This window comes from Echinops telfairi, unplaced genomic scaffold, assembly GCF_000313985.2.
Source record: "Echinops telfairi isolate 266 unplaced genomic scaffold, ASM31398v2 ScPeMD7_7415;HRSCAF=8453, whole genome shotgun sequence".
Lineage (NCBI taxonomy): Eukaryota > Metazoa > Chordata > Mammalia > Afrosoricida > Tenrecidae > Echinops > Echinops telfairi.
The window spans coordinates 305,434-327,505 of NW_022111315.1; the positions used below are offsets into that span (position 1 = coordinate 305,434).

Consider the following 22,072-nt stretch of genomic DNA (forward strand, 5'->3'; position numbering starts at 1 on the left):
AAGGATCTACATATAACCTCCTCCCTGGGAGATGGACAAGAGAAAAGTGGTTGAAGGGAGAGGTCGGACAGGAAAAGATATGACAAAATAATAATTTATAAAGTATCAAGGGTTCATGAAGGAGGGGAGAGCGGGAGGGAGGGGAAAAAATGAGCTGATACCAATGGCTAAGGCAGAAAGCAAATGTTTTGAGAATGATGATGGCAACAGATGTACAAATGTGCTTGACACAATGGATGGATATATGGATTGTGATGAGTTGTAGGAGCCCCAAATAAAATGATTAAAAAAAAGTTTACAAAACAATTAGTCCAATGCCCTAGTGGATCACACAAACACCACTTCCCACAACTCTGAAACCAGCAGAATTAGATGGTGCTCAGCTACCATTATCAATTGTTTCTAAAGGATCACATTAGAAGGTCCTGCATACAGTGGGAGAAAAATGGGGAACAGAACTCAAAATCATAAAAGAGACCAGGGTTACTGATTGAACAGACAGGTGCCCCACCCCAAGCCTATGACCTTTACTCTTCAGTCTGAAACTGAACTCACCTCTGCATTAGAATAACCAATGATTTAACATCAAAAGGACAGCATTTACCCAAGGACAAAGTTCAGAGGGCTAGGAGTGAAGGAGGAATGGAAACAGAAAACAAGGAGGAAGTGGGATAAGCAATGGTACATTGAGGGGATTGCAACTGCTGGGATTGAATCAAAGTGTGTATGATTGTTGGAAGGTAACACTATTAATTTTCTTGTAAACCATCTAATTCAGAATAAAGTTTTTTTCTAAAAAAAGAAAAGAAAAAAGAATTGTTAACTACAAAGGGGAAACAATTAGGAATGACCTTGTATTCTCAACATAAATAATGCAGGCAATAAGGCAGTATGAAATGACATATTGTGGTAGTTACATAATCTACTGTCCAACTTGAGGGAGGGGTGGAGTCTAGCCTGGCAATCAGGTTGCAGCCTGATGACCTCATTTGGAGGTGCGACAGAGATAAGTAGCTCACTGGAAGACAGATACTCACTCTCCCTGTGAGACATTCCTGTTGACAAGCCTCATGGAGCTACACTGATAAAGTCAGGACCCTGGAGCTGGAGGAGCCACATGGAGACCCACACCAGTGCTGTTATGCTTCTACCGCCACTGGACCCACAAGACTTTCCTCCCACTGGCCAGTGATCTTCCTGCATTCCGCATCACTGCATGTGTTGTGTGAATTTTAAGAGGAATTTATAGACTGGTATCGGACATATGGGCTAATATTGGACTTGAGGACTTGATCTGGAAAGTTCTTTCTTACATACATGAGTGTCTCTGGTTTTGTTTCTCTAGTCAACCCAGACTAACACATATAAAATTGAAGGGAATAAAATGTGAACCAAGAATGTTATATCCAGCAAAATTCTCTCTCAATTATAGGGAGAAATAAAATGTCTTTCCCAAATAAGGAGAAATTTAATGAATTTGTAAAAGTAAGACTAAAAAATATTTCGACTGAAAACCAACAAGAGATAAACAAGCGTACATCTGAGAAGCAACAAAGCCCATATAAAAAAAGAAGACCAGCCTGTGTGATCATGAGGTGTCGATGGGATCAGGTATGAGGCATCAAAGAACAAAAAATCATATAGTTGTGAATGAGGGGGAATGTAGAGTGGGGACCCAAAGAAAGCCCACTGTGGACATTCCCTAACAGAAGGGTCATGGGAAGGAGATCAACCAGTCAGGGTGCATTGTAGCAATGATGAAGCATAAAACTTTCCTCTAGTTCCTAAATGCTTCCTCCCCACCCACTATCATGATCCCAATTCTACCTTACAAATCTGGCTAGATCAGAGGATTACACTGGTACAGATAGGAACTAGAAACACAGGAAACCTAGGACAGAGATACCCCTCAGGACCAAAATGAGAGTAGCGACACCAGGAGGGTAAGGGTAAGGTGGGGTAGAGAAAGGGGGAACCAATCACAAGGATCTACATATAGCCCCTCCTTGGAGGATGGACAACAGAAAAGTGGGTGAAGGGAGATATCAGAGTAAGACATTTATAAATAATAATTTATAAATTATCAAGGGTTCATGAGGGAGGGGTCAGGGAGGGAGGGGGAAAATGAGGAGCTGATACCAAGGGCTAAAATAGAAAGAAAATGTTTTGAGAAGGATGGCAACAAATGAACAAATGTGCTTGACACAATGGATGGATGTATGGATTGTGGTAAGAGTTGTACGAGCCCGCAATAAAATGATTTTTAAAAGAGTTTTATATAACAGAGCAATTATATATAGAAAAAACATCCCAGCCCAGATCAAGTTCATGAAGTCTGATTTTAGCCTAATCTTCAATTTTCCACTTCAGACTCACACAACACATGCAATGGAAGATGTTTGTTGTATGTAAAGTCTGGTGGATCCAGTGGTGGTGGAAGCATCTCAGCACTAGCATGGATTTCCACATGGCTCCTCCAGCTCCAGGGTTCTGGTTCCATCAGCATAGCTCCATGTGTCTTGTCAACAGGAAGACAAGGCGAAGAGAGTGTCTGTCTGGCCTCCAGTGAGTTATTTATATCTATCGTGCCTCCAAATGAGGTTGCAAAACTGACCTGATGACAGGCTAGACTTCACTCTTAATGGTCTCAAGATGACACCAGATTATGTAACTACCATACAAACCCTACGATTTAAACTTTTCCAAAATTATTCAGTATCTTGTACCTCAGAACTTCATGCTTACTAATAATTTTCAATATCTGTCTATAACTTTAGCTATATATAGCCATGTATATGAGAGGTCTTCTGGAAATAAAATGGAATGAAAAGATAATGGAGAGAAGCAACAAAGCCTACATGGAAGAAGCACACCTGCCGGTGTGATCATGAGGTGTTGATGGCATCAGGTATCAGGCATCAAAGACCCAGAAGAAAAAAATCATATCAATGTAAATGGGGGGAGGGTACGGAGTGGAGACCCAAAGCCCATCTGTAGACAATTCAAAATGCCCTTACAGAAGGGTAACAAGGAAGAGATGAGCCAGTCAGGGTGCAGTACAGCACTGATGAAACATACAACTTTCCTCGAATTCTTTAATGCCCACCCCCTGCCAACTATCATAACCCTAATTCTACTTTACAAATCTGGCTAGATCAGAGCATGTACACTGGTACAGATAAGAGCCCACAACACAGGGAATCCAGGACAGATAAACCCCTCAGGACCAATAATGAAATAGATACCAGGGGGATAAGGGGAAGGTGGGGGGAGGAAAGGGGGGAATTGAATACAATGATTGACATAGAACACCTCCCCCCAGGGGAACAAACAACAGAAAAGCGGATGAAGTGAGACATGAGTAAGATATGAAAATAATAATAATTTATAACTTATCAAGGCAGGGAGGGTGGAAGAGGGAGAGAAAAATGAGTAGCTGCTATCACATGCTCAAGTAGAAAAAAATGCTTTGAAAATGATGGCAACACATGTACAAATGTGCTTGACACATGTATGTATGTATGTATGTATGTATGTATTATGATGAAAGCTGTAAGAGTCCCCAATATAATGACTTAATTAAAAAAAGAAAACCAACAAGAGCAGCAGACATCAACCTGAGATAGCACCACTCAGAATCAAAACACTTAAAGATGTACCCAAAATAAAACTAACTTACAAAAATAGGGAGTCGGAAATTTTGTTCCACAATGAAGATAATTACAAATAAATTAAGAGAGGACAGTATAGAGGAAGTTGTTCATAGAGGAAGTCAAGTACTTCTGAAGAGAGAACATACTTGGCTTGAATAACTTATTAGTCTCAAAGAAAATGGATAAACCACATCAAAGAAAAGAAATCAGAAATATCTAGTAAACAGTAAAAAAAAAACAAAGGAAAAGAGGAAAAATAAAATACAAACAAAAGGAACTTAGCTTAGAAATTTAGAAGGAACAAAGACACCACTAACACCACAAAAGAACATAACAAAATGACAGCAATAAATTAATATTTATCAAAAAAGTCATTCAGGGGGGATGGAAAGCTGATAGCATTGGTAAAGAGTAAATCCTCTTGAGGTGAAAAAAAAAAAAAGTTACTGAATAGGAATGGGAATGGATTAAATTCAACAGTTGAGACAGAGATACACTTCAGAAACAATGACAAAAATAGACTAAAAAAAAAACAAAACCAAAGGATGGGGGGAGGGGGGGAGAATCAAGGTAATAAAACCCAAACCTAATTCATTGCCATCAAGTTAATTCTGACTCAGAGCGACCCTATAAGGCAGAGTAGAACTGCTCATGTGGGTTTCTGAGACCATAAGATTTTATGGGAGTAGAAAGCCTCATCTTTCTCCCACAGTGCAGCTATTGGTTTTGAACTGCTAGCCTTGTAGTTAGTGGTGCAACATCATAACCCACTACACCACCAGGGCTCCTTCATCAAGCTAGTAGCAATAAAAAATAAAACCTCAAACACCAAAGTGGCAATATTAATCTCTGGTGAAATAGATTTCAAGACAAAATCTAACATGAGAGGCAAAGAACAGCACTACATAAGGGACAGATGAATGAACATGAAAACAAACACTACAAATATGTATGCATCCAACTGAAGATCCTCAAAGTAAATTAATCAAATTATAGTGAAGATAGAAACAGGCTACACTACAGTAACAGTAAGAGATTTCAATATAGCACTCTTGAGGAAAGACAACTAGAAAAAAATCTCAGTAAAGACCAAAAAAACTAAGCAAAATAATTAAAGGAACATATTCAGAGAAGATCATACGTTAAACCACAAAAGCAAATCTTGTTAAATTTAAAAAAAGCAAGATATTATTTTCTCAGATCTTAACATAAAATTAGAAATCAACAATACAAAGGCAATAAGACATGAAAAAATAATAATTTATAATTTATCATGGGTTTGTGGGAGTAGGAGGGTGGGAGAGGGAGGGGAAAAAAAGAGAAGCTGATACCACGAGCTCAAGTAGAAAGAAAAGGTTTTGAAACTGATGGCAACATTTGTACAAATGTGCTTGACACAATGCATGGATGCATGGATTGTGATAAGAGCTGTAAGAGCCCCCAATAAAATGATTAAAAAAAAACAATAAAAGGACAAAAGAAAGAAAATCAAATACATGGAAACTGAACACCTGGCTTAAAAACTACTGGGTAATTGAAGAAATAAGGAATGAAAACTTTAAATTCCTTGAAACAAACTAGAATGAAAATATAACAAAACCATTGGGACACAGCAAAAGCAGTACTTAGAGGGCAATTCATATCAATAAATACACACATCAAATAACCAAAGTTAACACCTTAACCCACCATCTTTAACAATTAAAACAAGAGCAGCAAAGTAAATTGTCAGCTACCAGAAAAGAAATAAAGACTACTCTTATTATCTCCTATTGTTTATCATTAATAAAGTAGAAATTAATCAGAAAACAGAAAATTATGAAACAAAATGATTGACAAAATTGATAAACTACTGGTAAACTTAAAAAGAAAAGTTACAAATAGCACAGATAAGAAATGAAATGAGGATGGCTGGCCCTAACACCAACTATGTGGACACCCCACCTTCTTTCCCCAGAAGAATTCACTTCAGAGAACAGAACTTAAGCTACAGTTCAAGGAGAGGGACATGTCTGATCAGAGTACACAGAAGCAAATGAAGAGGGAAGAAGAGAGAGTGGAATATATCCTGGCCCACCAAGACCAGAGGATGATATTCCTGCTCAGAGCAGCCAATGCAGAGAGGACCATAGGGCCGGCCCCATCATGAGACACACACCCATATGGCTAAGAAGAACATAACTGGAGGCACAGTGCAGGAACTGTGCCCAATCTGACCCAACCACACCGAGGCGAAATGCTAAACTAAGGGCATGCAACAGAGCAGCAAGGGGAGCAAAGCAATGAAGTTCCTGGGAATACTGGGGCCAGGGTGTGGTAACCCATCAGACCCCACAGGAAATACTCCTAAAGGTCAACAAACAGACCTGGAACTATTTACAGGCTTTTCTTTGTGTTGGTTTTTGTTGTTGTTTTGTTTTCTTTTGTTGCTTTGTTTTGCTGTCTTGTTTATTGTGCATATCATTATCTCTGCAGGTCTACCTAGATAATACAGGTGGGATAAAAAATTTGGAGGAAAAAACAACTGGAAGTGGGTGTTAACAAACCCAGGGACAAGGGAACAAGTGATATAAAATCGATGGTAAGGAAGGTGTAGGAAGCCTGGAAGGGATTGATCAAGGGCAATGTAACCGAGAGGAATTACTGAAACCCAAATGAAGGCTGAAAGTGACAGTGGGATGAAAGTAAAAGGAAATAGAGGAAAGAACTAGGAGGCAAAGGGCAATTATAGAGGTCTAAATATAGGCATGTACATATGTAAATATATTTATATGTAACGATAGGGAAATAGATCTATATACATATATTTATAGGCTTAGTATTAAGGTAGCAGACATATATTGGGCCCCTACTCAAGTACTCCCACAATGCAAGAGCACTTTGTTCTAATAACCTGCCATTCTGTGATGCTCACCTTCTGGACACGATCACTGAAGACAAAGCAGGTGCATAAGCAAATGTGGTGAAGAAAGCTGATGATGCCCAGCTATTAAAAGATAAAGCGTCTGGGGACTTAAAGGCTTTGAAGATAAACAAGCGACCATCTAGCTGAGAAGCAAACAAAGCCCACATGAAAGAAGCACACCAGCTGGGCAATGAATGTACAAATGCAATAAGAGTTGTATGAGCCCCTAATTAAATGATGTTAAAAAAAGACAGAAAGAAAGAAGCACACCAGCCTGTGCGATCATGAGGTATCAATGGTATCAGGTATCAGAACAAAAATCCTATCAATGTGAATGAGGGGGGGAGTGCAGAGTGGAGAGCCAAAGCCCATATGTAGACAATTGGACATCCCCTGACAGAAGGGTCACAAGCAAGAGATGAGCCAGTCAGGGTCCAGTATAGCACCGATGAAACATACAACTTTCCTCTAGTTCTTTAATGCTTCCTCCCTTCACTATCTTGACCCCTAATTCTACCTTACAAATCTGGCTAGACCAGAGCATATACACGGGTACAGATAAGAGCTAGAAACACAGGGAATGCAGGGCAGATAAACCCCTCAGGACCAATAATGAGAGGAGCAATAACAGAAGGGGAAGGGGAAGGTGGGGGGAGAAAGGAGGGACCGGTCACAATGATCTATAATATAATCCCCTCTCAGGGGAACGGACAACAGAAAAGTGGATGAAGGGAGATATCAGAGTAAGACATGACAAAATAATAATAACTTATAAATTATCAAGGGTTCATGAAGAAGAGAGGGTGGGGGGAAATGAGGAGCTGATACCAAAGGCTCAAGTAGAAAGAAAGTGTTTTGAAAATTATGATGGCAACAAATATACAAATGTGCTTGACACAATGGATATATATATATGGATTGTGATTAAGAGCTGTATGAGCCCCCAATAAAATGATTTTTTAAATAGAAAACATGTATTATAAGGGAGATTCCTCAAGATAATAAAGGGCACATATGCAAAACCAAAAGGGCAACATCACACTCCAGTGGGGAAAAACCTGAAAGCATTCCCCTTAAGAATAGGAACCACACAAATATGCCCTATATCACCCCTCTTACTTTTGTTCTGAAAGTCTTAGCTATCAAAAAGAAATCAAAGAAAAAAGAAGATATCATTGTATAAAGATGAGCAGTCCAAACTCCATATAAAAAAAACAAAACAAAAAAAAAACAACAAAAAGAAATCAAAGGCACCTATATCGGAAAAGCAGTAAAACACACTTCTTTTTGCAGATGGTATGATTCTATACACAGAAAACCCCAAAGGCTTGATAAGAAATTTGTTGGCAATAAGAGACTCAACAGCAATGGCAGGGTACAAGATTAAGATAAGAAAATCAAATGGATTCTTTGAGACTTCCTCATGTCCCACTATCATGAGCCCAGTCTTGCCTTTCACTGCAGGAGCATGTGCACAGGTACAGATAAGAGATAAGAGCTCAGGACACACCGAATCCGGGAAGTGATGGGAGTAGCGAAGGGGACGGGGAAGATGGGGAGAAGAGAGGAAGGGGGAATGATCGACGCATAACCACACACACATCTCTCCAGGGGAACAAACAATAGAAACTGTGGGGGAAGGAAGATAGCAGTGTAAGATATGAAAACAATAATTTATAATTTATCAAGGTGTCGCAAGGGGGGGAGGGGGAGGGAGGAAAAAAATGGAGGAGCTGATACCAAGGGCTTCATAGAAAAGAAATGTCTAGAAATTAATGGTGGCAACATACATACAAATATGCTTGATACAATTGATTGTTATAAGAGTTGTAAGATCCCCCAATAAAATGATCTTTTAATTAAACATTTTTAAAAATGAGTTAAGGGTTAGGGTCAGGTTTAATGTTAGTTAGGTAATGTGTTAACATATGTGTTAAGTATTAAGTGTTCAGGGTTAGGGTAGGGTTAAGGGGTAACACATATGTTAAATATTAAAGAGTAAAAAAAAATATTAAAGTATTAAAAAAAATAAAGTGGATTCCAAAAGGAAATCAAGAAAACAACACCATTTAAAATAGCTAACCAAATAATGAATTACCTAGGAATAAACCTAACCAAAGAAACAGAAGACTTAAAGAAAACTAGAAAACATTATCCAAGAAACTAAGAGAAACCAACGTAAATGGAGGCAGCTTCCATAATAGATGATTTAACCTTGTGAAAATGTCAATATTAACCAAAGCAATGTATACATATAATGCTGATACAGATCCTAACACTATTCTTTAAAGAAAGGGTGAATCAATAATTTTATATGGAAAGGTAAGACTCAATAAGCAAAGCAGTACTAAAGAACTATGTAGGAGCCTTCTCACTTCTAGACCACAAAACCTGTTACATAGCCATGTTAGTCAGAATAGTTCAGTAATAGTATAATACACATGTATTCCAATGGAACAGAACAGAGAACCCAAAAATAAATGTATCCACTTACAGACAACAGATTTTTCACAAAGAGGTGAAATACATTAAATGAGATGGACAATGATAGTATCTTCAGCAAATGATATTTGCAAAAGTGAATTCCTACAAACAAGATCCATACCTCAACTGCATAAAAAAAATCAACTCGATATAGATTAAAGACCTAAATGTCAACCTTGGAACTATAAAGATCATCAATGAAAAAATAGGACTAGCTGGGAGACGTTCCAGCTGAGAAGACACACACACACACACACACACACACACACACACACACACACAAAAGAAAAAATAGAACTTTTGAGCTCGAATATGCAGCATAAACATACCATTAAATACACTGAAACACACACACACAAAGAACAGAAGGTAAAACTAGATGAAAATATCTCCTAAATATAAGGCACACGTGTGCATCAAAAGACTTCACTAAGAGTAAGAGAACCTACAGAGTGGGTAAAATTTTGGCAATGATATATTGGACAAGGGACTATTCTTTAAAAGTCTATAGAACACTGCAACACCTCAACAAGAAAGACAAGTCAATAAAAAATGGGAAAGGGAAAGGGACAAGAGAATTCACCAAAGACATCCAGGTGGCCAACAAACATGAAAAAAAAATGTTTGCAATCACTAGCCATTCAAATAAAATGAAAATGGTAAGATACTACCTCAAACTGTCAATGATAGTAAAGTTAAACAAACACAAGAATAGAAAATAAATGTGGAGGGTATAGACAGATTGGAAGCCTCATGCACTGCTGGTGGACTGTAAAATTTTACAACCAAGTACTATGGCACTTCCTCAAAGAACTGGGAATAGAAATACCCAGCAATCTTTCTACTACTTAATATACCCTAAAGAAGCGGTTCTCAACCTGGGGGTCGAACAACCCTTTCACAGGGGTCACCCGATTCATAACAGTAGCAAAATTACAGTTATGAAATAACAACAAAAATAACTTTATAGTTGGGGGGGTCACCACAACATGAAGTACTGTATTAAAGGGTCACGGCATTAGGAAGGTTGAGAACTACTGCCCTAGAGAAACAACGAACAAAGTAATAGCAGATATACAGTACACAGACCCATGTTCATCACAGTACTATTCACAACAGCAAGAAGATGTAAACAATCAGATGTAAACAATCAAAATGCCCAAGGGAGAAGAATGGAAAACCTTTGGTTTTAACAAATAATGATGAAACTGAAACACATCACAACATAGATGAATTTCGAGAACATTATGCTAAGTGAAGTTAGTCAACACAACAGGGCAAACATTGTGTAAGATCACTAATACCAAAAAAATTAACATAAAGGTTACCTTTCCAAAACAGACTTTGATGGCTACAAAAGGTGGGAGGGGAAGGGAGAGATGGAGAAAATGAGTAGAGGAAAGACATGAATTAATTTGGGGAAGTAGAAGATAAAAGCCAGCAAAAGTTAGATGGAAAAAAATGAAGTGACATAGCAAGGTTTTGGGAGGGTTGAAAAGTTATTAAAGTTATAGACTATAACAATCTAATAACCAACATTTATCTGAAGCTTCAACAACTTAACAAAACACAAGTAATGCAATCATAAAATGGGCAAAATACTTAAATATGCATTTCACCAAAGGAAACATTCAAATGGACGCCAAATGCATGAAAAGATGATCAGTATCATTAACCATCATATGTAGAAATAAAAAACACGAGTACCATTTTCATTCCCACTAGGATGAATAGTATTTTTTTAAAAGAGGCAGAAAATAGCAAATGTTGGTGAAAGTGTAGGGAAATCCATTGCTGCTAGAAATGCAAAATAGCTACAGATGTTGTAAAAGCAGTATAGTAGGGGAGGGAGGGGGAAAATGAGCTGATGCCAGGGGCTTAAGTGGAGAGCAAATGTTTTGAGAATGATGAGGCTAACGAAATGTACAAATGTGCTTTACACAACTGATGTATGTATGGATTGTAATAAGAGTTGTATGAGCCCCCAATAAAATGATTTTTTAAAAACCCCAGCATAGTAGTTCCTCAAAGATGGGTAAAACCATCATAACCCAGCATTTCCTCTCCTGGGTATACTCCCCAGAAACTTCAGACTTCTACACCAATTTTCATTGTAACACTATTTATAATGGGCAAACAACCAAAATGCCCATCAGCAGATGAATGAAGAAAATGTGGCACATACATACAATGGAATACTACTCAAGTCAGTAGGACAAAGGAAATCTTGATACCTGCTACGATATGGATAAAACTTGAAGACATTATGCAATGTAAAATAAGTCAACCACAAAAGGACAAATATTATATGACCTCACATACAAAAACAAGGAAGGGCAAATGTACAAAGACAAAAGTTTATTAGTGGTTATCAGGGAAAGGAAGGAAGGAAGAGGGTGGGGGAAATGCTCATTTAGTATTAAATTCTGATGGAAAAATGTTGATGGGCCACACCACTAATTATTAAAATTGCTGTAAGTAAGTTGTGTGCCTGCAAAAGGTTGAATTGGCTGAAGTTTGGTGATATACTCATGTTAAGAAAAATGACGATTTCCCCCACAAAATAAAAGGAGTAGCTAAAGCGGTTGGGGCTGCTTATATACAGCCAAACAAGAATTTAGTTCTCTGGTTTGGAAGCTTAGGGCAATGGTTCATGGGACATCCCACTTAATTGGCCTAATGACAAGTTAGTGCTTCTGCTCACACCTCCAAATTCTTTGTGGAGTCCCTCAGGTTTTAAAAGCTTGCAAGTACCCCACCAAGGAACATTTGGTCTGTATCTGCTTGAAGCAACAGAACAAGGAGAGTCAAGAATAGGAAGAAATGGTGTGTTGTCTCTGCTGTGAGATCAGAATAACTGGATGGTGCCAGGCTACCATTATTGAATTATATGGTCAAAGATTCTATAGCAAAATCCTGATCAAATGAGGGAAAACATAGAAGAGAATTTCAAATTCTCATGGACTGCAGACTTTCTGGAGCTATAAAAACCAGATGAACTCATGAAACTTTGCCTTGAGTACTTTAAAACTAAAACCAAAAATATCCTCTGAAATCTCAAAACCAAGTAGAAGTTTAGCTAAATTATTTTTTAAAAAGTTTGCCTTACTCATTATGCATATTTTAAAAACAACATATAAGGGATCAAAATGCCTAACGAGGTGAAAGATTAGATAGGAATCTCAGGGGGTAGAGTTTAATGTTAATGGGGAAGAAACAACTCAGAAAAGGTGAGAATGGTTGCTTCATTTGTAGATTTCATCAACAGTACACCAGAAATAGTTGGATTGGTATATGTTTGGGTTTTTTTTGGTATATGTTTTATAGCATTTGGTCTCAAAAAGAACAACAAAAATTTTAAAAAACCCAAGTCAAAATACACTCAATGACACTGAACGTTTAATCAAAACAGCCTATCCTCCTCAGGAACCTGAGTATCATAGACCCTACACTTCAGTAATTACAGAATTGAAACAGTGTACATGCTTCAACAATTAGCTAAACAGCAGGCAATTCTCTAAGATTCAATCTTGAAGGTCATTCAACAAGTCCTTACTTTCTTAAATTTTTAGACACCCACACGTTATTCATTTTAATCTTAGAAGAGCACAAGCTGTACTCATGCTCTGCTTCTGTTTGCAACCAGTCACTCTTTACTACATGCCAGGCACTGCTTTCTTATGGAAAGAATAAACAAACCAGTATTGGAAAAAGTGCAGCCAGAATGTTTAGAAAAGAAGATGGTGAGATTTTGTTTCATATGCACTGGATATATTATCAGGAGAAACCAGTCCCTAGAAAACGGCATCATGCTTGGTAAAACAAAAAGCAGAGGAAAAATAGGAAGGCTCTTGATAAGATGTATTGATACAGTGGCTTCCACAATGGGCTCAAACAAAGATTGTGGGGAGGCACATGCCAGGATAGTATTTCCTTCTGTTGTACCCAGGGTTGTTATGAATGGGAATCTACTTGATGGCACCTAATAGCATCATCTCAAAGATAAGAGACAATTCAGTTCACAATAAGAAATAAGAAACAATTGCTCAAAAAGGTAACAGAAGACTTGAATCTACCTGATAAGAAATTCAAAAGAATAGCTTATAGTTCTCTTCACTGGATTTAAAGAAAGATTGGGAAAACAGGAAAATACATTCAGAAGAATTCAGGGAAACACTGGAAAATGCAGTCATTCCACTCTTTGGTATTTATCTCCCACCTACCCCTAAAACAAAATGACAAAAATAAATGAAAATTTAGAAACTATACAAAAACAGCAAATAGAAATCCAGAAGATTAATACTAAGATTTCAGAAATACACATTGCAATGTAAGAGCAAAGGAGTAGAACTGCATCAATGTAAGGCTGAATTGATGAGTTTGAAGATAAATCTCTCAATAGTAATCTCCTAAAGGAATAATTAAAAAATCCAAAGAAAGCCTGAGAATGATGTGAGGCACCATCAAGAATAATTAGAATTCCAGGACAGAAAGAAACAAAAAGCAGAATAAAACTGTTCAGGAATTGTTTGGACAGAGCTTTCTTAACATCATAAATGACAAGAAGGTATGCATTTAGGAAGGTGAATGAAACCCAAAGAAGAAAAAACTCTTAACAAGAGAGACACCAAAAGAAAATAATATTCAAACTTCAAAATCATAATCAAGCTTTCAAAGAGTAAAGAAAAGAATTCTGAGTTGCTCAGGCTTCATAGAACGTTTCATACAAAGGAGAACCAGTAAAACCACACTCTAATTTCTTAGCAGAAACCATCCAAGCAAGAATGCAGTACAGGATGATATATAAGAAAGAAAAAAATGACAACCAAGGATCATATACTCAGCAAAATTTTTCTTCAAATAGGATACTTCGAGATAATAGAAATTAAGGAATTTCTAAAAACCTTACAAGAAACACTAAGGGGAGTTTTTAGGACAGAGAATTAATAGTAGGCGATAATCTTAGATTAATATACATGACAATAGCACTCAGAAGTCAAACAAGATATACAATAACCCAAAGGAAAATAAAATTACAAGACTGAAAACAGGGAACTGGAGATATCAATTTGCAACAAAAACAATTATAATGTAGATATAGAACTTTAAAATTGAGAGGAAATCAGGTAGTTTTCAAAATAGAACAGACTGTCTTAAGCTTGGGAAGAAATAAGCTACAGGGTAAACACAAGGGAATGAGTAATCTCATCAAAACAACAAGGAGATTCATAAATGTTTACTAGACACTAAAACAACAGAAATGAATAAAATGAAAAGATAAGTTAACCAGCAAAATAAACTCAGCACAGAATTTTTTTCAGCACAGAATTTATAAAGAAATCAGCAGTGCCATGAGATAAAAAAAACATAGCAAAATGACAGCAATAAATTCATACCTACTAATAATTACATTGTATGTAAATAATTAAATGCATTAGTGAAGAGAAAGAGAGCAGACTGGATACAAATGAACTTTAATCCCTATTTTGCACCCTATATAAAAATTAACTCAAAAATGGGATATAGAGCTAAATATTGAGGCCTAAAACAATAAAATTTATATAATAAAAGTATAAAGACAAAAACCTTATGACTTTTGATTAGGCAAAAGTTTTTTAGATATGACACCAAATAAGAACAGAAAAGTTAGACTTCTACTTTTCATAAGACACTCTACAAATTAAACATCTGATAAATTCATTCCTAGAATATAAATTCTCAACTCAGTAATAAAAAAACAAATAATAGTAAACTAAAAAAAGGGGGGGTTAATTGTGATTTAAGTAAAAATTTACAGAGCAGATCAGCAGTTTTACATTCAGCAATTTATACACATTTTGCTTCAGCTCTTTCTTTGCAATCCTTATACCATGATTTCTCCTACTTCCCCCGTGTTTCCTGTTTGCATTCTTCCTCCTTGCCTAAACCTGTAGACTTTATCTTTGGCCAAATACTGCCTTGAGAGCTAAAAAAAAATTTTTTTAGAGCTAAAATTTTTTTTTAAACGTCGACATTGTTTTTATAAAATTTGTGTTACTTTCTCCAATTTACAGATGAATTTATAGAGATGCATGAAATAAAATATATACGTGAGAGCCTAAAAAAACAGTAAAAATGGACAAAAGGTATGTAAAAGACACTTCCCCAAAGAAAGTATATGGATGGTAAATAGGCACATGAAAGAAAAATTAACCTTCTTAGCCATTATTCAACAACAAACCGTTGCAATCAATTTGATTCCAGCTCATGGCAACTCCTCATGTTACAGTGTTAAAGTGTTCCTTAAGACTTTCTTGGCTGTAATCTTTATAGATGCAGACTGCCAGGTGTTCTGTGGGATTCCTGAGTGAATTTTAATCACCAACTGTTCGGTTAGCAGTCAATTAAAAATATTTACGCCATTGAGGGACCACTAGGAAAGCCACTACGCACCTATTAGAATAGCCAACATTAAAAAGACCGATCACACCCAGTGATGAAGAAGACATGGATTAGTTGGAACTCTTATGCACAGCTGGTGGCTATGGGAAATAGTAATCACTTTAGAAGTTTGGCATGTTTTCTTTAATCATTTTATTGAGGGTTCTTACAGCTCTTATAACAATCCATACATCTTTGGTGACAGCACATTAGTACTTATGTTGCCATCATCCTCTTTAAAACATTTTCTATCTACTTGAGCCCTTGGTATCAGCTCATTTTCCCCCTTCCATCCCCCACTCTCCCCTCCCTCATGAACCCTAGATAATTTATAAATCATTTTCATCTTACACCAACCGGTCTCCCTTCACCCAGTTTTGTTGCTCATCTCCCTTGGGGTGTGTGTTATATGTTGATCCTTGTGGTAGATTCCCTCTTTCTCTCCCCACCTCCCCCCTACCCTCACGGCACCGCTACTCCCATTATTGTTCCTGAAGGGGTTATCTGTCCTGGATTCCATGTTTCCAGCTCTTATCTGTACCCCTGTATATGCTCTAGTCTAGCCGGATTTGTAAGGTAGAATTGGGGTCATGATAGTGGGGAGAGGGGGCAGAGAAGCATTAAAAAACCAGAGGAATGTTGTTTCATTGGTGCTATACTGCACCTTGGCTTGCACATCCCTTCCTTGTGACCCTTGTGTGAGGCGATGTCCAATTGTCTACAGATGGACTTTGAGTCTCTACTCTGCCCTCCCCCTTGTTCCCAACGATATGATTGATTGTTCAGGGACTTCTGATGCCTGATACCTGATCCCATCAACACCTCAATATCACACAGGCTGGTGTGTGCTTCTTTCATGTGAGTTTTGTTGCTTCTCAGCTAGATGGCCGCTTGCGTTATCGTCAAGCCTTTAAGATCCCAGATGCTATTATCTTTTGATAGCCAGGAACCATCACCTTTCTTCACATTTGCTTATGCACCCATTCTGTCTTCAGTGATGGTGTCAGGAAGGTGAGCATCACAGAATGCTAGGTTATTAGAACACAGTGTTCCTGCGTTGAGGGAATACTTGAGTAGAGGCCCAGCATCCTTCTACCTTATTTAACATATATCCATAGAACTATGTCCCTATTGTTATATGAAAATATATTACATATGTATACACCTGTATTTATACCTCTAAAAATGTCCTTTGTCTCCTAGTTCTTTCCGATTTCCTTTTACTTTCCGCCTGTCCCACTATCATGTTCGACCTTTATACAGTAACCTATAGTAAGGGGAAAAAGGGCCTTTGTTGCGTAGTGGGTTATATACTGGACTGCTAAGAGCAAGGTTAGCAGTTTAAAACCACCAGTCACTGTATGGGAAAAAGATGAGGCTTTCTCTAGTCTCAGAAGCCCACAGGGGGCAGTTCTAATCTGTTGAGTAGGGCAGGTATGTGTGGGAATTGACTTAAGGGGGAATGAGTCAATTAGCTTTCAGTAATTCCTCTCAGCAGTGATTGCCAGGGAACAGAAAGGAAGAAATTGGAAAACATTATTTATGAGGCACTAAAATACTTTAGGGAGTGGTGGATATAGTTACATCTTACCATAGGCATTTGTCTTGTCCCAGGTACATACACATTAAAAATATTAAATGGTATATTTTAAATATATGGTTTATTATATGTTAATCATATCTGAATAAAGCTTTTTAAAAAATGATATAGAATATTCTAATAAAAAAACACAGAAACTACTGTAAGTCTAACCTCATCATCAATCTTCATCTGAAAATCCTCTTCATTTTCTTCTTCTGGGGCAAAAAAAGACTTTTCGCCATAGCCAGCATCCTGAAAAGGGCAAATCCATCCGTATATCAATCAAATGGTTGATAAACACAAAGCACAAATTTTACTAAATGTCAAGTGTTACAGAACGGCCAAGTACAGCATAAGTATAAAAAAATGTATAAAGTCAGGTCTGCATCGTCATTCAATATCCTTGAATAGAAGATACTAGCCGATAAACAATCAGGGCTCAAAAGGTAAAGAGATACCCAACAGCTCAATCTCATTAACTCAGTGGTACAGTGCAATGCTGTCCCACTCTAGCTGAACTATTTCTATTTTGGCCTGATAAAAATACTGTGCTTCTCTAAAACACAATTCTAGCTCAATCTCCATCTTTATTCACATAGGACAAGGGAAACGGACAAGTACTTACCTTGTTTACATCCTGGTTTACAAAGAAAATAAACTTAAATCTCCATCCATAAGGATAAGCCAACATTTTCAAAGTAATGTACATCAAGTCCCTTATTAAGCCTTTCCACCAATATCTGACACAGAACTGATATACACAGAGAATACTTAATACAGTTTTAAGTTTTAAATAATTGGTAAACATCTAGTAGCCATCTCTTAAAGTCAGAAAAAGCTTCTCCCCCTACTCATTGGCACAGACAGTGATCAAGTGGAAGGTGTTCACCTTCAATCGCTGTTCTGCAGCTATCATGCTGTAATAAGCACAGCACTGCTCAGGAGACACCATAGCTCTTATCTCCTCTTCAGTTGGTAAACGAAAATCAGACTTCAACACCCACCAGTTTGAGTCCATCCCTGGAAAGATACAGAGATGGAATATGAAGCTGCTCTAAATGTCAACAGTCCCAACACTCACTGATAGCAAGTGAAATAAAAAAGACTGAATCAAGCTGTCCCCTAGAAAGGAAAAGGCCTATCCGTAAATATCTATCTGGCCAAGAAAGACAACTGAAATGCTACCTGCATTTCAAGATTTCTCCCTTAAAATTCAACATTAGGAAAAACTTCACTCACCATGAGAAAACTTAATGATACAGTACTTCTGTTCAACAATCACACCTTACTTCCTGGCAGTCAAGATGACAACAGCACTAAGTGCCTCCATAGTATAAGATGACATTTTACTTTCTCCTTTCAATGACGATAAGTTCTATTTTATTAGCAGATTTCTTATCGTTTACTCAGAGTCATCACATTCCCTCCCTCAGGCCGAGAAGTTAGAAAAGACTAATAACTAGACACAACCTGTGCGTTTGAAATCAGCGCAAAGCTTTAGCCTCTTCCGGATGCTGCTTTCTGAATGGGATGGAAAAGCTTTTTTTATATCTTCCATTCGAATCCGCCGCGGCCGATCTTTACTCTTCCAGAACAGGCGGTAAATAAAAACCTGCCCAAACAAATCAAATACACTCAATTTGACATAGTAAAGGATAAAAGGTCTAAACTAGGGCCTTTTCAGCAATCTGTTCTGATCTTTCCTGGTATGGCCCCAAGTTCACATACCTTTCGAGTACACCCTGACTTCACCCCTACTCCTTTATCCTTACCTGTAGAAAGTCACGAATATGTGTATTGGCTCTCTTGGAGTTGGGCCCAGGAACTTCAAACAAGGGGCATTGCTGGCCAACAACAAAAATATCCACTAATTCCCGAATATAGTAGGCCTGTCTTGTTCGAATGATCAGGAAGTCAGTTTCTGGCATCTTATGAAGATAAATTGGGGCACGAAAAAGGTTGTTCTCAAATGCCTAACAAGAGTAAAAACACACAAAGATTATATTCAAAGAAGTCTTAGGAAATCCTCTCTCTGGAGACAAAAACCAAGCTTGTCTGCTCTCCATACTCATATGACCTCAACAATCACATAAATTATGTGAAAAAGAAAACAGGGTTAGACACACAATTTTCACCAGTAATAGAGAAACTACAGGATTGGGGATGAGATGGCACTAATTCTTCCACTCAATGTATGACACCAAACAAGTTATGTAACAAATCTGTGCTGCATTTTTATCATCTATAAAATGAAAATACTTAAACTGCTCATACCTTACAGTAGTGTTATGAGTACTACATATGAAAATTGCTTTATAAACTAACAATAACTATTACCACAGACTCCAGCATAGCCCCTGACACACAATTGCTGTTGTTGTTAATTGCCTTCGAGTTGGCTCAAGAAAAACAAAACAAAATGTCTGGTTCTACACCATCTTCATGATCATTGCTAAGTCATGGCCATTGTGTCAAACTATCTCATGGAGCGTTTCCCTCATTTTCATTTCACAAACCCTCTAATTTACTAATAAGCAGCATGTCCTTTTCTAACAGACACACAATAGGCAAAATTAAATTTTGTTGAATGAGTGGATGAATTTAAATACAAAAAAACCCAATGAGGTAGGAGATGTGCTAGAGATAAAATTCAATACACAGAGAGAACAGAAACATTTTGTTAATTAAAGTAACAAGCAGATGGGAATCAACAAGCCTGTGATTCTATGTCTTCTTAGGTGCATAGAAAAAACGATTGTCACTATATAGATAAAACATTGTAAAGGTAAAACAGGTAAAAAAAAGGAAATACAAGAGAGGGCAGAAAGAAAACCTTAAGATATTACAAATAAAGGTGATGAATTCCTAGAAAACTTCAAGAGAAAGTTACAGGGAGAGAAAATGCCAGGAACAAAGAGGGTCACAATCTTCTAGAAACTAGACGACAGATTAAAGCCCAAATCAGCTGCTGTTGAGAAGTCCATTCCAACTCATGGCCATCCCATGTTTTAAGAGTAGAATTAAACTCTAGAGGGTTTTCAAGGCTGTGGCCTTTACAGAAGCATATAGCCAGGCCTTTCTTCTGAGGTGCTTCTGGAGGGTTTTAAAGCACCAAACATTCAGCTAGTAGCTGAGAACCATTTGTGTCATTCCCCACAAAACAGACTTCGATACTTTAAGAAAATAAGAAACAGTGATAGTGGAATAAGCCAAATACAAAAGGATTAAGACTGCCAAGGGAAATGAAATGGAGAAAAGAGTCAAAGTAGAAATGTGCTAGAGACTTCTTCCTACATCACTGGTGGAATCTGTACTTTCCTTTAACAAAAAATGCAAAAGCCAAGTTACCAGATGGTTCCTCTATATCCATCAGGACAAAGAAGAATCAAAAAGAATTGTAATATGGTTCCATGGCACTGGAGTGGTATCAGTCAAAATTCACACATAACCAAAAAAGATCAATTTTACAGATACTAATCAACATTTTAAAATTAACTACATTGGAAAGATGACTATAGGAGACCAAAATGATTAACCTGACTTGAATAGTTAGAACTTGTCACTTGATTCCCCACTGATACACATTGGGCCTGATCAGCAGGATTTCAACTTTTTGTATGATTTGCTTTTTTCATATTGGGGTTTATCTCTGATGTATTTTGTCATTGCTAAATGTTTTTGTTAAATGTTTTTCTCATTTTTGGTACATGAAACCCAGGATTGATGAACCTACAGTGACAAGCAGAATAAGGATAAGGGGGAGTGGGGTAAGGAGAGCTGATATCAAGGAGTTCAAGAAAAGAATGTTTTGAAACTGGTAGCAATTGTACAATACTGCTTGATGTGACTGAAAATAAAAACTAATTATGAAAATTATTAATCTAGGTTGATTCCCTATGCTACCCAGGTATTTCTGGGCTTCTTACCAGTGTGCATCTTAAGAAATTATTTAAAATTTTTAACAATAAAAAAAGATACTTAAAAACATATTTCAAATATAGCTAGTATAACCATTTTGAGAGTATAATGATTTTCTTCATACTCAATAGAGGAACTGTCTCATGCAACTGTTTTTTTCTGGGCTGACACATATAAATTTCTTTAGGAAAAGAATTCCTCACCTGTAGTAATTGCCCAGGATGGAGAGAGCCCAGGAAAGGAGATGTATGGCAGTAAACAGTTTCGCCATATTTGCAATCTGGGGCTCCAGGATCCTTCCCAGGTTTCTATGAAGAACACAATAAGCCTCAGTTACTATCACAGATAGTACAATTAAGTCAACACAAAATATTCCATGAGCATAGCATTTTGCTAATATGACTAACTTCAAAAATGATACAATTTATTTCTACCAAATAGCTTACACTATGAAAAAAAAAGTACATATACAGATTATCCCTGGATAACCTAAACTATAACTGAATTAACAATGATTTTTTTGAGCACTCACCCGTTTATAGTAGTTTTTTATCTTGGTTGCCATGCCAACCTGCATCATTAAGGGTCCATTTTCCTCACTATATTCTGCAAGAATAAGATCTCCATCTTTGCCTGTGAGGTCCTGAGGTGTGCGCATGAAAAACATCTCTCCACCACCTGAAGCTTGTCTTTCTTGTTCTCTCATCTGTCCAGAATAAGAACACAGTCTATTTCATGAAAGGGCAATAATTACATTCACTGATGTGATTCATTCTGAGGCAAACCTACCAAAAAGCTTCTACTTTGCTTTTTTTTTAAATGATCAGTTTTATTGTGATATAATCCATTATATAAATCAATCATACCAAGAAGAGTTGCACAATTATTACCACAATCAATTTTAGAACATTTTCTTCTTTTACTCTTCGTTATTAGCTCCCCATTTCCCCCTTACTTCCCCTGCCATACTCCCAAGAAACCATTAATCCAGTTACTAGCTCTATAGATGCACCCATCTTGGATTTCATCTACCAAAAACATACCAAAACAACAAATAACAAAAAGGCTAATATCAATAACAAAATAATGGAAGAAGCACACCAGCCTATG

The 22,072-nt window shown here is 37.2% G+C and overlaps 1 protein-coding gene across 7 annotated transcripts in view; it reads right to left on the minus strand.

Moving 5' to 3' along the window:
• TAF1 (TATA-box binding protein associated factor 1) overlaps nt 1–22,072 on the minus strand; it is a 110,624-nt gene that overhangs the window by 68,941 nt on the left and 19,611 nt on the right. For all 7 annotated transcript variants that reach the window (XM_045297007.1, XM_045297009.1, XM_004716661.3 and 4 more), the window contains 6 exons: nt 21,495–21,668; nt 21,166–21,270; nt 18,817–19,017; nt 18,515–18,656; nt 17,934–18,064; nt 17,216–17,296 (listed from right to left, as the gene is read on the minus strand). In XM_045297007.1, the coding sequence (XP_045152942.1) occupies nt 17,216–17,296; nt 17,934–18,064; nt 18,515–18,656; nt 18,817–19,017; nt 21,166–21,270; nt 21,495–21,668 (834 nt within the window). The remainder of the gene's footprint in view (nt 1–17,215; nt 17,297–17,933; nt 18,065–18,514; nt 18,657–18,816; nt 19,018–21,165; nt 21,271–21,494; nt 21,669–22,072) is intronic.